A 15,321-nucleotide genomic window follows, 5' to 3' on the forward strand; every position below is an offset into this window, starting at 1 on the left:
TGGGACCAGGTCTTAAGATCATCACGCACTCGTTCCCACATCGGAACAAAGTTCTGCTCCCAGGAGACAGCGGGCAAGTCCGATATGAACATGCTGAGATATTTCAATCCCCAGGTTGCTAGCTGGACCAACAATATCCACAAGCCCATTCCCGCCCGATCTCCAAGAATCCACAACGTAGATTTGCGGGGTTCATATATAGTCCAGATGTCTGCCCAAAAATCTGCATAGTACGCAGTAGCAGCAATCCCGTCCTGTCCACATTTGTGAGGAAAAATAGGACGTTGTCCGCGTATAATGCTATCCGGTCCGATAGCCCCTGTGCCCATTCATAGCCCTGCACCTGCGCATCTATTCGTACCCAAGCAGCCAGAGGCTCCTTTGCTAGGGCAAACAAGTATGGGGACAGGGGCAGCCCTGTCTCGTGCCCGTCCGATTGAAAACGTGGAGGAGGCTGTGCCAGCCACACATACCAACGCTGTTAGGTCAGTGTATAAGCGAGTCAAATAGGACAGGAATCGCGGTCCGAAATTTAACCTATGTAGTAAAGCTAATAGGTACACCCGGCTAAGGGAGTCAAATGCCTTATCCATATCTGCTAATAATAGCGCCGCCGGTTCTCCCAGCTGCCGGATGTCCGCCACTGCTACATGCGCCTGCCTGATGTTATGCCTGGTCGCCATCTGAGGCATAAATCCAGCCTGGTCGGGGTGGACCAGTGTAGTAATATGGGGCAATAGGCAAAATGTAACTCCTAATAACCTGCTCATTAGTTAAAATTCCGCTCAATCTTAACATAGAATATTACAATTCTGAATATACAGCTCAGTATTGCCGTGATCACAATCCAAAAAGGTGGAAAATTATGTGAAGTAAGAAATAATGGGGAAAAGTAAGAGAAAAGAGGAAGACGAAAGAAATCCGTAAACAAAACAGGAGAACGGGGCCTTATGGGCTTGGCGGCGCAGGGCTCGCCTTAAATCCCAGAGTTCACCTGCCTTGTCGAACAGAGACACGAGACACTCTGTTGAGCGTGGAAAGCCAGGTTTATTAGCTGCAGCCAAGCCCAGTTATCCCAGAAGTTACACGCAAGGTGGGTTCTGAGGAGACTGCCACTTCAATCCGTGGCGCACAATCTTTTATAGGAAACACATTTACACAGTTTATTCCTTATACATACAAAACAAGCCAATAGGAAAAGTTGGAAAACAAGCTATCAGGTGTCTCAAATATGCCCCTCTCTCAGACCCCGTGTGTTACCCCTCCCAACAAATTAATCAGTACTGGTACCAACAATCCAATTTGCAGGTGGCAGGACGTATTTGTGTGCCTCAAAGGATAGTTGTGTAACAAGAGAATACAAGGAGAGAATAGTGAAGGCCAGTCAGATAACATAATGTAAGGAGAGAATAGGAGAAGGTAAATAGTCAGTCGAGACGGGGATCAGTCAACCCAGACATGGATTAACGAACTCGGCCAGACCCTGACGTCGGTTTCGTAAACAAGGGCAATGGAGTTACTCTTTAACAGAAAAGACACGCAGCAGCTGAGAAAAGCAAAAACACTCCGTTCGCCGTGCTGCCTGAGTGAGGGCAACACAAAATGGCGACGAGACACAAAATGGCGTCTGAATACTGGACGAAATCAGAAATCGAAGAACCTCAAAACAAAGACCAATTTATGGTCGTTATCGGTTGCAAAAAAGTAAAATAGACTAAAATGTATAGACCAAAGGTGAAGCAAATACAAATCAAATACTACCTTGCAATTGTTTGGTAGAAGGGGAAATAGGCAAACGAGAATCGTCCAAAACTGAGGACAGATGTGAGTACGTCATGTAAGCTAATAATATCACATTAAACCACTCTCCCTCAATTATTGTTAGTATGAAAATTATGTCCATCAATATAGAACATGAACTGGCAAAATATGCCAGAGAGTCTCTTACAAGCCTGTATGCATCAAGGACTAATAAAATACGGTATAATAGGAAAAATAGAAAGGGAATCGATCTATAAAAATCCAAAGAATTAATGTAACAAATAAAAGAAACTCACAGTATGCCTTTGAATAAATCGGCAAAGTGTCACACAGGGGAGAGTAATCCTCCTGTCTGTATGGCGTGGACCACCAGCGCCATCATAGAGGGGTTATTTATATCTCAAAGAGTGGTCATGTGTACTATTCACGAAGAATACCACGGTGGACAGCTTAAAGATCCACAACATAACGTACTTGCATCTGCCCTCGTTTGCCTATTTTCCCTTCTACCAAGCGATTACATGGTAGTATTTGATTTGCATTTGCCTTACCTTAGGGCTATACATTTTTGTCTATTTTACTTTTTGCAACCGATAACGACCATGAATTGGTCTTTGTTTTGTTTAAAGATTTCTTTCGTCTTCCTCTTTTCTCTTACTTTTTCCCATTCTTTCTTACTTCACATAATTTTCCCCCCTTGTTCCAAAGAATATATTGACACATTGGATTGTGATCACAGCCATACTGAGCTGTTTATTCAGAACTGAAATATTCTATATTAAGATTGAGCAGAATTTTAACGAATGAGCAGGTTAGTATGAGTTTTTTTTTTTACTTGCTGAAATTTCCCTATTTTGCACTTTCGGTCCTTACGTGGATCTGGCACTTGTGGTTGTTCTATTTTACTTGTCACAGGATACACATATTGTGGTTACATGTGGAACCCTTGTTTTGGATATATATTTATTCTTCATTTTATGACTATCCATATAGGGAAAAAGTCCATATGATGAAATCCCTCAGCATACAACAAGGAATAATAGACTCTTGATGCGTAGGAGGAGATCCACCTTTTATTGCAGTAGAAGTGCACTCTTCAAGGGCCAGTTACAGAATGAATTCCACAGGTGGTTTACAACTCTATATCCATCCTCAACATTTCTAATCAAAACATTCTCCCCACAAGAACAGAACCAGCGCTCGAGTCTGGGGTACACACAGGTACACGGCGTCCCCCCACTCTTTTCACAGAGTGGACGCCGTAACCCCTGCCAAGAAGCTGGGCCCCACAGAAATATGCTGAACGTGCCCGGTGTAATTTTCAGACACAGCTCACGTTTAGCACGTGACGTCATGAGGTCATTTACATATTGCCAGTCTCCCCACTTCTTTTTATAGGACTTGTGCCCTGAACAGAACCATGATGAACAAGACAAATGCCAATACTGTGCACTAGTTTTCAATCAATTAAAGAAGAAGCTCCTAGTCGCTAATTCAAAAAAGACCACTCTTTCAGTCAAAGTTTCACGTAAAAAAATTGGAACTTTTTATTTTTATTTTATATTGTTGCTTTTTGCTATAGTTTAGTTTGTTTTTTGTTTCAAGGAAGAGATTTTTTTCTTATAAAGCTTCTTCTTTAATTGATTGAAAACTAGTGCACAGTATTGGCATTTGTCTTGTTCATTACGTAGTGGCGCAGCCTTACTGTGCTTACCGCCAGACCCGTTTAGTTTCGTGGCTTATATTGCGGGCGCCGGCCCGCGAGGTTCTCTGTGAGACATCTAAGGTAGTCTCTGGTTTTGAATCTGTTAGTGTCCACTGGCTGTGGACTGTGGTAATTCTCCACGTCATCACTTTTCTTTCCCTTTACTATGTTTACCTGCACCACATTATTTTGATTTCTTCGTTTATTTGTTTATGTCTCTCATTTTTAGCACGGATGCTTGTATGCGTGTAGTCTGAAAAGGCTTGTTAAATGAAACACTGGTTAAAGTCTAAGTTCAAGATAATGTCAGAGGAGCAAACATTTGCTTATAGCGAAGATCATATAAAAAACTTACTGAGAGACCCTCCTTCGTTCAGCTCAGCTACGCTCAGTAATTCGGCTCAGGTAAATAATGAATCAGACAAATTAGTCCGACTTAAAAAGAAACAGATACGGACAGACTTACATGGCCACTACTTACTCAAACATCTTAGGTCAGGCACTATACCATCTGGATTGATTGTCAAAAACATACCGGTGATATTCACGGAAGACAGTGTTTATAAAAAAGGTTTTAGTTTTATAGAGACTAAATGTAGCCGAGACCTCATGGTCTTAACTATTGAAACAGATCAACGTTTATCTAAATCCCAACTTGAGGAAATTGAGAAATTAGAGGCGGAAATAAAAGTGAACCCCTTAATACAAGATTCAAAGATCCTGCTTGACAAAGTAGAGAAAGAGATACTTGAATTCAAGGATTACACTGTTCAACAAAAAGATAACAACTTTGAGAGAGATAAACGTAACTTCACTTTCGAGAGAGCATATCCTTATCTCCAACAGGAATTTTATACTAGACCTGAAGCAAGACGGTTTTTGTCTGATAACCAAGGTAGATCAAGGACCAAATACCTCACTTTCTCCGACACTTCATCTTCAGGAGGAAGCGAGTCTGAACAAGGGCCCTCCCGCCCCCAGTTCAACCAAAGAGGTGGTTTCCAAAGAAATTACCAGCAACAATATCAAGCCAATTATCAACCAAACTACCAAAACCAGCAACAACAACCTTTTTTAGGACAGGGCCAGCAAAAGCCCCGAGGAAAAACAAGATTCAACCAACCATGGGAGATGTCAACAAGGAGACACAATTACAAGAACTAGGGACATATGAAAAGTCTCCAATCTATAATCTCTCAAAAAAAGTCCTGACGTCCGCTGAAATCAGTGTCCTAGAAAAGGGTCTATCGTTCGTACCAGCTAAATTCACGGACTTCGTTCGATTGAAATTGGAATTTATAGAATTCTGTCGAAAAATCCGTTTGGTCACATTCTTTGCTGATAATGAAACACAACCTCAACTCGAAACAACTGGATTTAAGAAAAAATACAACTTTTGCCCGCCGGCGAATAAAATTCCTAAAGAAGTTATCTACTTTGAGAAGACCATCCTCTCTGCTTTGGCAGTCCAAGAAAAGAAAAAGAAAGGATATATTAAACCTAATCTCTCCCAAGAACAGAAATTGGCGCTACAATCACTCAAACAGGATGAAAATATTATCATTAAGCAAGCCGATAAAGGCGGATCAATTGTGGTCTGGGGAACAGATGATTACATTCTTGAAGCTACTAAACAACTCTCAGACCCAAAATGTTACCGCAAGATTAATATGGACCCTACCGCTGATCTACAGAAAGAACTCGGCGCAATCCTTCATAATGGACTTGAACAAGGATTTCTTGGCAAAAATGAGTACAACCTTTTATTGAATAAACACCCACGAATCCCATTATTTTATGTACTTCCGAAAGTACATAAAAATGAAACAACACCACCAGGACGACCCATAATCTCTGGGTGTGACTCTTTATTTGAACCAGTCTCGAAATTCATAGATTTCTTCCTAAAACCGTTCACACTGACGGTTAAATCTTTCCTCTTGGACACCACGGATTTTTTGACAAAACTGGACCAATTACCATTCACAGAAAATCACGACCTCTTAGTGAGCATGGACATTGTATCACTTTATACCCAGATTCCCCAAGTTCAAGCACTGGAGGTACTTGAAATCTTTCTGAACAGACGTGAGAGCCCATCTAAGATTCCCACAGAATTTATTCTTAAACTGGCCAAACTTGCACTGACGAAAAACTATTTCAAGTTTGGTGAAGATTTCTACTTCCAGATTAAAGGGGTCGCTATGGGCTGCCCTTTTGCCCGAGAATTAGCGATCCTTTTTATGAGTCAATACGAAGACACCTTTATTCACAATGGTAACCCATTCCACCAATGGATTGGTGGATGGGTGCGATACATAGACGATGTCTTCTTCACCTGGTCGGGGACCTCGGACCAACTAAATCAGTTCCATGACTGGATCAATAACAGGTCAGAAGACATTAAATTCACCCTCCAGACCTCTCAGACAAGGATGTCTTTTCTAGATGTAGAAGTCTACTGCTCAAATGGACAATTGGTCACCACTCTATTTAGAAAGAAGACTGACCGCAATAAGGCATTGGATTTCTCGAGCAGTCACCCAAGAAGTTTAAAACAAAACCTTCCCATAGGTCAATTTCTGCGCATCCGCAGAAACTGCACCTTCAAAGATGAATTTATGGAACACGCCGATGTCCTAAAAGAGAAACTTCTAGCTCGAGGCTACCCAGCCAAACTGCTTAAACAAGCAATTAAGAGAGCCTGGTGGACACCTCGCGAAGAGCTATTGACCAAAAACAAAGAACCAACCAACAACGAACCGTGTGTGTATCCACATACTGCCCTTCATCTAACATCCTGAAAAAATTGATCCACCAGAACTGGCATCTAGTCAAGGACCTTGATAACCGACTGACAGACGTCCCCCTATTTGCATATAAAAAGGACAAAAGTATCGCAAACCATATCGTCCGAGCAGCCATCCCTAAGCCTAAAAATCCGACACTACGAGACTATTTTAGCTTGCCTCCGATCACTGGCCATCACAAATGCGGCACATGTCTTTGCTGCTCGTCGACGATTGAAGGTAATCTTTTCCAGCATGCCGGGATATCTTGGAAACATGATCAGTTTACCAACTGTAAAACTAAAAATGTGGTTTATGGTCTACTCTGTCCGTGCGACAAACTATATATAGGGAAGACAACTCAAGAAGTGAGACAGAGAATGTCTCAACACAAGTCCAGAATCAAGAAAAAAGTCCTCACAGCTCCATTGGTACAACACTGGATAGATAAAGCACACAGCGAACAGGAGTTTAAATGGACAATAATCTCTAAAATTGACACTGACCCAAGAGGTGGAGACGTAGAGGCCAAGCTGCGACAACGTGAGGCAATGTTGATTCTGAAGTTCAATACTACAATACAAGGCCTTAATGAATTGTCTGAATTGTACAATCTGTAAACAATTCACTCGAGCAAACATGTGTATCCAGCATGCGCATCATCAATTCAACAGCCCCCTTTTCCGTAACATCGTACACTTTGGGCTTTTAGCCCCATGAGACACACCTCCAGCTTCCCCAACCTGACGGAATATGTAATTCAATGAGGTTATACCTATTCCTCATGACCTTAGGGTTCAGATCTAGGTATCATACGCGGGACGCTACTCTTCCCTTAAGCATCACGCCAAGTGACCCCATGCGGAGCATATAGAATACCCCTCCGATCTTTCAATACGGAACACTCCTGGTATTTAATTGCTTTGGTACAGTAGTATGATCACTTAGCAGTTTGCACACAACTCTCCGCGTCGAACATGGAGTGAAACTACAACTCCCATGATTCCTGCGACCCAACCCGGAAACACCGTTCACTTAAATAAGGCAAACCCGGAACTGATCTGTATCGCGTAAACACAGGATGGCAAACTAATCAGGAGGAGACGGACGCTTGTTCTCAAGTAAGGAACGACTGCACGGCGTAGCCTCGCACCGCGAACCCCCCGGTCGCTTGCGCTCGCACCAAGGGCCACGCTACACTCCGCACGTGGGCTCCCTTGAAGATAGGTAGACCTAGCAGTTGACACACACCGTTTTTAATAGCCATTCCCTCAGAACGCTTCCCCGCGACTAGCCTAGTGGCCATGCTGAACTTTTTAATGAATCACCATCACTCCGTTACGGTGGGCAAACTAAACAGCGCTTCTTCTTTTTTGTATTCTCCAGAACTAATCTTGAGATACAACAACCCGAACTGACTGAATCTGAAGTTTGGAGATTTTCCACACGAGTGCGCAAAAGGAACTCGACCTATAGCTGGATATGCTATTGCCACTTGCTAGTGAGTAAAAAACCTCCCTCCCCGCAAAATCGATATATCATGACAACACCGCGACCCTGTTCTGATTCATGTTGTTCAAATCTTTTTGTAGCTTACTACAACCTCTAAACTCTATCGAGAATCTGCGAGTAAATTGGTTTAACATTACGTTAAGTTGAAACTAAATGTAATTGTTATTTTTCTGTGTTTTCTTTTTTTATGTATGCTGTATATAATCTGAATACAACTTCAATAAAAAAAGATTAACAAAAAAAAAAAGAGAATCTGCGACAGGTAAGCGCATTGAGAGTATGCGGTGGCTGAATGAAAGTTGAGAGTCTCTCTTTTATTTTAGACTGACAGAATCTTTTTCACTTTTTATGTTTTCCAGATTAATTGTGTATGGTCCTGAAGAGAATCCTTTACATTTATTAAGGATTCGAAACGCGTCGACCGAGGCGGTAGGTGTGTGTGGTGCCAAGTTTTTGGCCTTAGATCAAATTATGTACTAATATGAGTGAAAAAATTATTGTAAAACAGTGTTGGTCTTAACTACTGTGTTGATCCTTGGAGCCCATTGATTGTTTGATACCACTCCTATGATTGTGAATAGGATTAGGTGCTAGCTCCGTTATAAAATACAGCAACTAAATTAATTTTTTTGAATCTTGATAAAACTGTACCACCAATTACCACCGCGCCCCAGAAATGTTTGATGTTTCTCCACTGTCTTGTGTACACGTGTCTTTTGTCCATTTGTGTCTTTAGTGTTTACACAAATCACTTCCACATTCATCCCCCTTTCCCCACCAAAAAGTTTTTCCCTCCTCCACGTTCTAATTATGGTGATAGTTTGATGTTGTAAATATATGTATATGCATTTATAAGAAAAAAATCTCTTCCTTGAAACAAAAAACAAACTAAACTATAACAAAAAGCAACAATATAAAATAAAAATAAAAAGTTCCAATTTTTTTACGTGAAACTTTGACTGAAAGAGTGGTCTTTTTTGAATTAGCGACTAGGAGCTTCTTCTTTAATTGATTGAAAACTAGTGCACAGTATTGGCATTTGTCTTGTTCATTACGTAGTGGCGCAGCCTTACTGTGCTTACCGCCAGACCCGTTTAGTTTCGTGGCTGAACAGAACCATAACAGGAACATTGTAAAGTGACCATGAGCGCAACACGCTATGTCACGCTCATGCTCACGAGATGAACAAAGCTTGTGTGCACTCAACAATCCATGTAATTTGTAAATTTATTTGAGATGTTGCTATACTAGGCCTCTTATTTATAGTTACTCTCAGAGCTTACTACTGTGTTTTCACATGTGTAATTCAACTTTTTATTTCTATACTGACACCAGAGGTGGGTGAAGGTTTTTTTGACATTAGATTGTGCTATTTTGTCTTTGATATATTGTTTACTTAAATGTTTATGGCCCTGAAAGTCGAGGTATTACATGCCTAGTAACGACGAAACATGTGCTGGCTGAACCGTGCTATTGGCCGAAGCATTGTATGCTGGTTGTGTTAGCCATCTATTATATGGGATTTCATATTGACTACACAAAAGTCTACTAGTCTTGATTGTGAAGATTCGTGGATTACTCCTTCTTGTGAACCCGAACAGATGGATTGGATTAAAGTGGACTTTACATCATTTATATTTTTAATCACCATTGACTCTTCATTACAACTTGATAGCTCGGAAAATTGTTGATATTGTATATGCCCCTTTTGTGAGGGACATTATTAGGGGTTGTTTTGGTAACCGACCCCCTTTTCCTTGGAGCACCGTCTTAATCAATTAGGTTATTCTAGTTTCCCCATACACAGTGCAGAGCGCCTATTGCTTTCTGGTTTATGGTTACCTAAGTGTATTCTGCCTTCGTAAAGTAACGACTACTACATAATCGGCATCATCGTATTGCGTCACATCTGCATTTCGTTGTATTGTACAATAAACGCATCGTAAATGAAAGCTCTCTCTCTCTGTTTGCTGTGAAATCTGCCGCCCTGAGCGTGACTAGAAGTCCCATGCCCTCTGTAGGCGCGCTCTCGAGCTCCATTAGTAGTAGGCAAAGCCTTGAATGGCCTGTGGGGCCTCGGGGATGCACTAGGACAGACAGCATGAGCCAATAGACATTCGCCCTGACTCAGTCGCTGACCCCGCCCATCGCACACACCGCATCTGCGCACTACTCTGACAGCAGTTGTCTGGCTAATCGGCGCGAGGGGATCAAGCCAGTCGAGCGCGTGCCTCTGTGACTACGAGCCGCGCGCTCCCGGCAGCCATACTCTCTGAGCCGCGCCTCGGGAAGCTTGTTGTGGAAAAAGCAGCAGCCCCGCCCCGGCCTCGCCGTACCGAGGTGTCCAGCCCAGCTCGCCAATCTACACCTCAGACGTCTCGTGTCACTGGACAGAGACCCCAATAGTAGGACCGTTTGTATTGAAATAAATACAGGTTCCTCCTCAACTATACCACCCCCAATAGACCGATCCGCAGTCCCCGTTTCAGGGCTTGCACAGAGCCCCTACCGCCAGAGGAGATGGGAAACTGCCACACCGTAGGGCCCAACGAGGCCTTAGTAGTGTCAGGTGAGTGCTGGTGGTGGGGATGTTGATGGTGAGGGTACAAATCTGGTTGTGTTCGTTCGTGGGGGAGGGGCTGGGAGGAAACGAGAAGTGTTCCTGGAAGGGGGAGGGTCGAAGGGATAGAACGCATCCAGTGTTTTGGGCGTGGTACATCATCATGGGTATATGTAAGCGTGCTCACGAGGTTGTTTATGTTGTGTATGGGTGCAGAATTATTTAAAGCACCCCCTTAAACTGCATTCATCAAGCAAGTAATGGCGTCTGTGTACGGGAGAGGGATAGCAATGTGGGTGAGGGAACTGAGTGTTGAGACGGACGGATGACTCCGGTGCCATTGCAATATGCAAATTCCTGGTATCATGGGACAAGGAAGACCAGGAGGGTATGGTGCAGCAAAAAGGAAATTGGAAGAAGCAATAGTGTTGGAAGATGAGCGATAACATTTTGTGGAGTAGCGGAGGAGGAAACCAGCAGATTGGTGATAATAATAAGAGGTTGAAGGAAAGTGGAGAGGGAGAAGCGTAAGATAATGGATAAAGAGCAGAGGAATGTAGCATGGTCAACTAATCGTAGACAGAACGCGCTAGCGTTAAGAACTGATCATTGCAAGAAGAGGGGGATTAATTTAGGAGAAAAGGAAGGTAATGGATAAAGAAGATGGAGAAACACGTGGAGAAAGGAGCAGAATGGTAGATAGAAGCGTGTACCATGTTTTGGAAAATTGCATGATCAAGAAGGAAGTATCTTTACGTGTGGAGAAAAAAATAAGACCATATGGGTGAGTAAGAGTGGTCTAGAGAGTACATCATGGAGAGAGAAAAGCAACATAATAGGGAAGAACAACATGGAGTAGCGCATGATCCTAGGACGAGGAGAACCAGGGTGAGGAATAACATCTTGTTTTCTGTGATCGCTAGGTAATAAACATGGTAACTTGGTGCTTTTTCGTGGTATTCATTGAGCCCTTTTAAATCTGAGGAGGAAAATAGTAGAAGGTTGATATAGATATGATTAAGAACATAGTAATGCGAGGAACAATGTTCGAGAACATGTGAAAGAAGAATAATAATATGGAAGAAGATGCTGGAGTGATGTGAGAAGAAAGAAGAGTAATAATATGGGCTGAGTATGACTGAATAATGTAGAAGGGAGGGAAGTTGTAGGTATAATATAAGCTATTTAACTTTTGAAGATAAAGGAATGATGTGAGAAAAGCGCAGTTACCTGGTTGGAGATGAAATGAACATTAACTGGGGTGAAGTGAAGAAATAAAATGGTAAAAAGAGTATGTAAAATGTAAGGTGGTTCATTGCAGTTAAACAGGAGAAGTAAAACCGAATAAAGAGGGGTAGTAAAACTGAATTGTAGAGCGCAAAAACATGGCATGAAGGAAGGAGAGTAAACGTGGCAGTACAAAGAGCTATGGTACTTCTTTGCCTCTTATCTCCTCTTTCTACCTAGTTATGATATTTTTTTTCAAATTCCTGTTCTTTTTATTGTTTCTTACTTTTTAAGTCTTGTATGTCTTTTCCCACCATCTTAACCCCATCATGAAAATACCCGTTCCCTGGTCAGCACCCTCAGTAATGTTAATTTTGCCCGCCACACTGCTTCTCCCATAATTTGTTCCAATTATTGGTATTAATTTGTTTCCTCTCGCTCTCTCTCTTTGTATTAATTACTTGTTACTTTCAGTTACCAAATAGCACTCAGTTTTCCTTTTAGCTTTCAAGTGTGGCAAAATTGTGTGTTACAGGGTTTGTCTCTACTGTTGGCTGGTGTTCCTAATGATATTATTGTGTCATTTTCATTTGTATATTTTTTTTATCACTGCCCGCTCCTAATTCCTCCCCTATGTTATTTATCTTGGTTGTCTACACTTTCCTTCCTTCATTTGATTGTTTTGTTGGATATGCTTTAAATGCATTGTTTATCTGCTTACACAAATATAACAAACCTCCAGAGAGAAATTGCAGAATAGCACACAATACATAAGGAGACCCAAGATCAATTACTTTAGGTGTACAAGCCAGGTTGGTTTTAATCCAGATTGCAAGGCCCCCTGATGACTGGCCTTTTTCTCAGATGAGGAAGCTAGTCGATCAAAATTAGCGAAATCATGTTTGGAACTGAGGTATAGCAGTCCATGTCTTAAGGAACGTGCAAATATCCAAGTGGTCCACACAATTTCACCATTACATGAGGCCCGCAAGAGTCCAGGAGACAAGCTTACTGTGGATTATGGCATTAGGTTAGGGGTTATTACTAGTGGTCATACTAGGGATTGCAATTGCAGGAAAATGAAGGCCACCAGCTTGGAAGGAATGTAACATATTGCCAATTAAAAAAAATGAATATCTGCATCAAGGGCTGAATGGAAGGCGCCATCAACAACAAGAGGTTTGTAGTACATCAGTACAAGTACCTACTTCTATAACCCATACTGTGCCAGTCGTCTTATGCTGATCCATAGGGAGAGAAAGTCAATCATTAGCATCCAGGTCTGGTAGTGGTAAGCATCTATTACGGGAGGGGACAGAAAAGTCTCATGGAACATCCGATCTATGTCGTGGAATCCTTCTCCCACTTGACTGACTAGGGGGATTGGGTCTGTAGAAGTAGCCAAGGGGGATTATACTAGCAGCTGCCCCTCGGTTGCCAGGCCTGAAACCAGATGTATTCAGGCGAAGAGCCATGCCCGGGTACCTGCAGTTTATTACTGCACAATCCCGTTCTATAGATCTAGCTGACTGACCAATCTACCCAATCCTCCTGACCAATAGTATATTGTCATACTCGTAAATGGAAAAGTCAGTGTTCCCTGCAAACCAACGGCAAACTTTATTTTTGAGGTCTATGTACGATTCTTCTCTATTGGTGGGTAGTGACGATACTCCAACCAGGACTGCCACATAGGGACAGGGTCACACGTAGTGGCATGGTCAGGTTCGGCTAGGAGTGTGTGTAGCGATACCGTACCTTTTGCTCCTGGCAGGTGGTCTATTCACACAGTATACCCTATCGTGCCCTTTTCCCCTGAACCAACTATTATTGTGTGTAAGGATCCTGCCCCCAGGGCTGGAGTAAGTGCATTAGCGGTGGGAACGGGAAGTTTGGCGGGCAACAAAAACCTCTGTTGTGCATAACAATTGGTGTTAATGTGTCTGATCTCAACTTTAGAGGATACTTGGCCATGGCGTTGCATGTGTGCTGATGGTGCCAGTAGAAGATTTAACTTGGAAGATAATTCCGAATGCCCCCTTTAAGGGTGCATATCCTGTCCACTAGGGGTGCAGTTAAAGATGTCACAACTTACAGAGGTCACCTCAGGGGAACCTAACAGCAGTGATGCCCCACTCAATGAGGGAATGCTTTGCACCATCCCCATATCAAGGGAGAGGTGCCTCTCCGCCAGATCAATTTCCTTGGCAACTACACTCGCTGCCCGAGCCAGGAATTGATCAGTTGTGCCAATTTGAGGTTTGGCATTGGCGCTGCTCTTCCCGTCAACCACTTTGATTGCCTATTGCTCTTAACCAATCAGCAAAAGGGACAGTCCCTGCGACCATAATAATGCAGTCGGTATAGACTAACTAGAATTGTTGACGATCAGCAACCAAAAGATCCCAGGGTGGTGGCCCAGCCTATTCCAAACCGCGGGGATTGCACCAACCGCCGATAACGCGGCCAATGGCCCTTGATGTTGGGGCTGTTTTGGATTCATTTTGTTGGCGCTAGATGATTTGCAGCGTCATCTGCCTTGCACGGATGGCCCACTAATGGCATTATTGTAATTATGTACATTTTGATTGACTTTTTAGAAGCTGATGATCTTCAAGGTTTATATGCACGGACTGCTGATCCCAACATGCAAAGCAACATTTCCACAAGGCTCCACCTGGGGGCCAATAAAGTGATGGGTTATATGTCAAGCAGTGGTCTTTGCCTCCTGATTTAAAAAAGTCTAATCTGCCTATGCGGAAGAACTACTTTGTTCGAAACGCGTCAGGCATCATACTTTACCTGTGGTTGGCGGAGAACGCTGCAGCCTTATTTGAACAAATGGAGAGTGCATCCTAAAGCTTCTGGCAATGTGAACCCTTATATGTATATTTTGCTGAACCATGTCAGACTGCGAGGTCAATGAAGAGTAGGTAGCTGCGTGTGTTGCTCCTGATGATGACGCATACTATTACGATGAATCCATGGAGGAAATTATAGATAAAAGGCTGGATGCAAACTGGATAAGGTGCTCTCCTCCGCCTTATTACCTATCTCACAGCGTCTGGAGCACCTAGTGCCAGCAGCCCTCTCCTTCTGGTGCTTCTCCAGCCCAGCACCTCTCCCTCCCCACGAACCTCCTGGTCTTCCATGGCCCCTTGTGCACACGTACTCTGCGATCTATAAGTCAAAAGAGCAGGCCCCGGATGGTGTCACGATCACTTCCCCTACTCCGATTATCCCTATCCAAACCCCAGATACCACCACTTACACTGACTCTTCACAGTAGTCTAGGCCTCGTAAATGCCCTAAGAAACGCAAACACTCCTCTTTCTCTGTCCACCTTTCTCCCTTTTCTTTTGATCCCTCAGACATTGTTCACCCTTGCTCGATGACTGGACCCCTCCCCAGCCGTGGCAGAATACATGCAAACTCATCTGAGAAAAGAGTTTTGATAAAGAGGTTAGGGCTCGCCTTAAGTCAAATGTCCATGCCCATACCTCAAAAAGATCAAGCACCTAACTCATGGAGGGTGATGAAAACCCCCACTTGCTTGCGCAGAGCAGGGGCGCCAAAAATTATGGTCTAGATAGCTCTGGTTATGTAAGGGTTAAACTCCCCAAGCGCCGGTAGAAAAAAGCTGCCAACATTTTTCAACTCAGGCCCGGTATCAGCACCTGGCTTCCACGAGGTGCTCTGTTTGTAAATTATGCCATGTTATTGTTCAGTATCGGTTCCACGCTCTGGAGTGGAACGGTACCTGCCAG

The 15,321-nt window shown here is 43.0% G+C and overlaps 1 protein-coding gene across 2 annotated transcripts in view; it reads left to right on the forward strand.

Moving 5' to 3' along the window:
- Window positions 1–9,938: 9,938 nt before the first annotated feature.
- Window positions 9,939–15,321, forward strand: part of FLOT2 (flotillin 2) — a 351,376-nt gene continuing 345,993 nt past the window's right edge. Inside the window, exon 1 of one of the 2 annotated variants that reach the window (XM_086955138.1) lies at window positions 9,939–10,336. In XM_086955138.1, coding sequence (XP_086811264.1) covers window positions 10,288–10,336 — 49 coding nt within the window. In that variant the 5' untranslated portion in view covers window positions 9,939–10,287. The remainder of the gene's footprint in view (window positions 10,337–15,321) is intronic. The other variant, XM_086955139.1, reaches the window with a different exon arrangement.

The sequence above is a fragment of the Lissotriton vulgaris genome, chromosome 2_1 (genome assembly GCF_964263255.1).
Source record: "Lissotriton vulgaris chromosome 2_1, aLisVul1.2, whole genome shotgun sequence".
In the NCBI taxonomy this organism is placed as follows: domain Eukaryota; kingdom Metazoa; phylum Chordata; class Amphibia; order Caudata; family Salamandridae; genus Lissotriton; species Lissotriton vulgaris.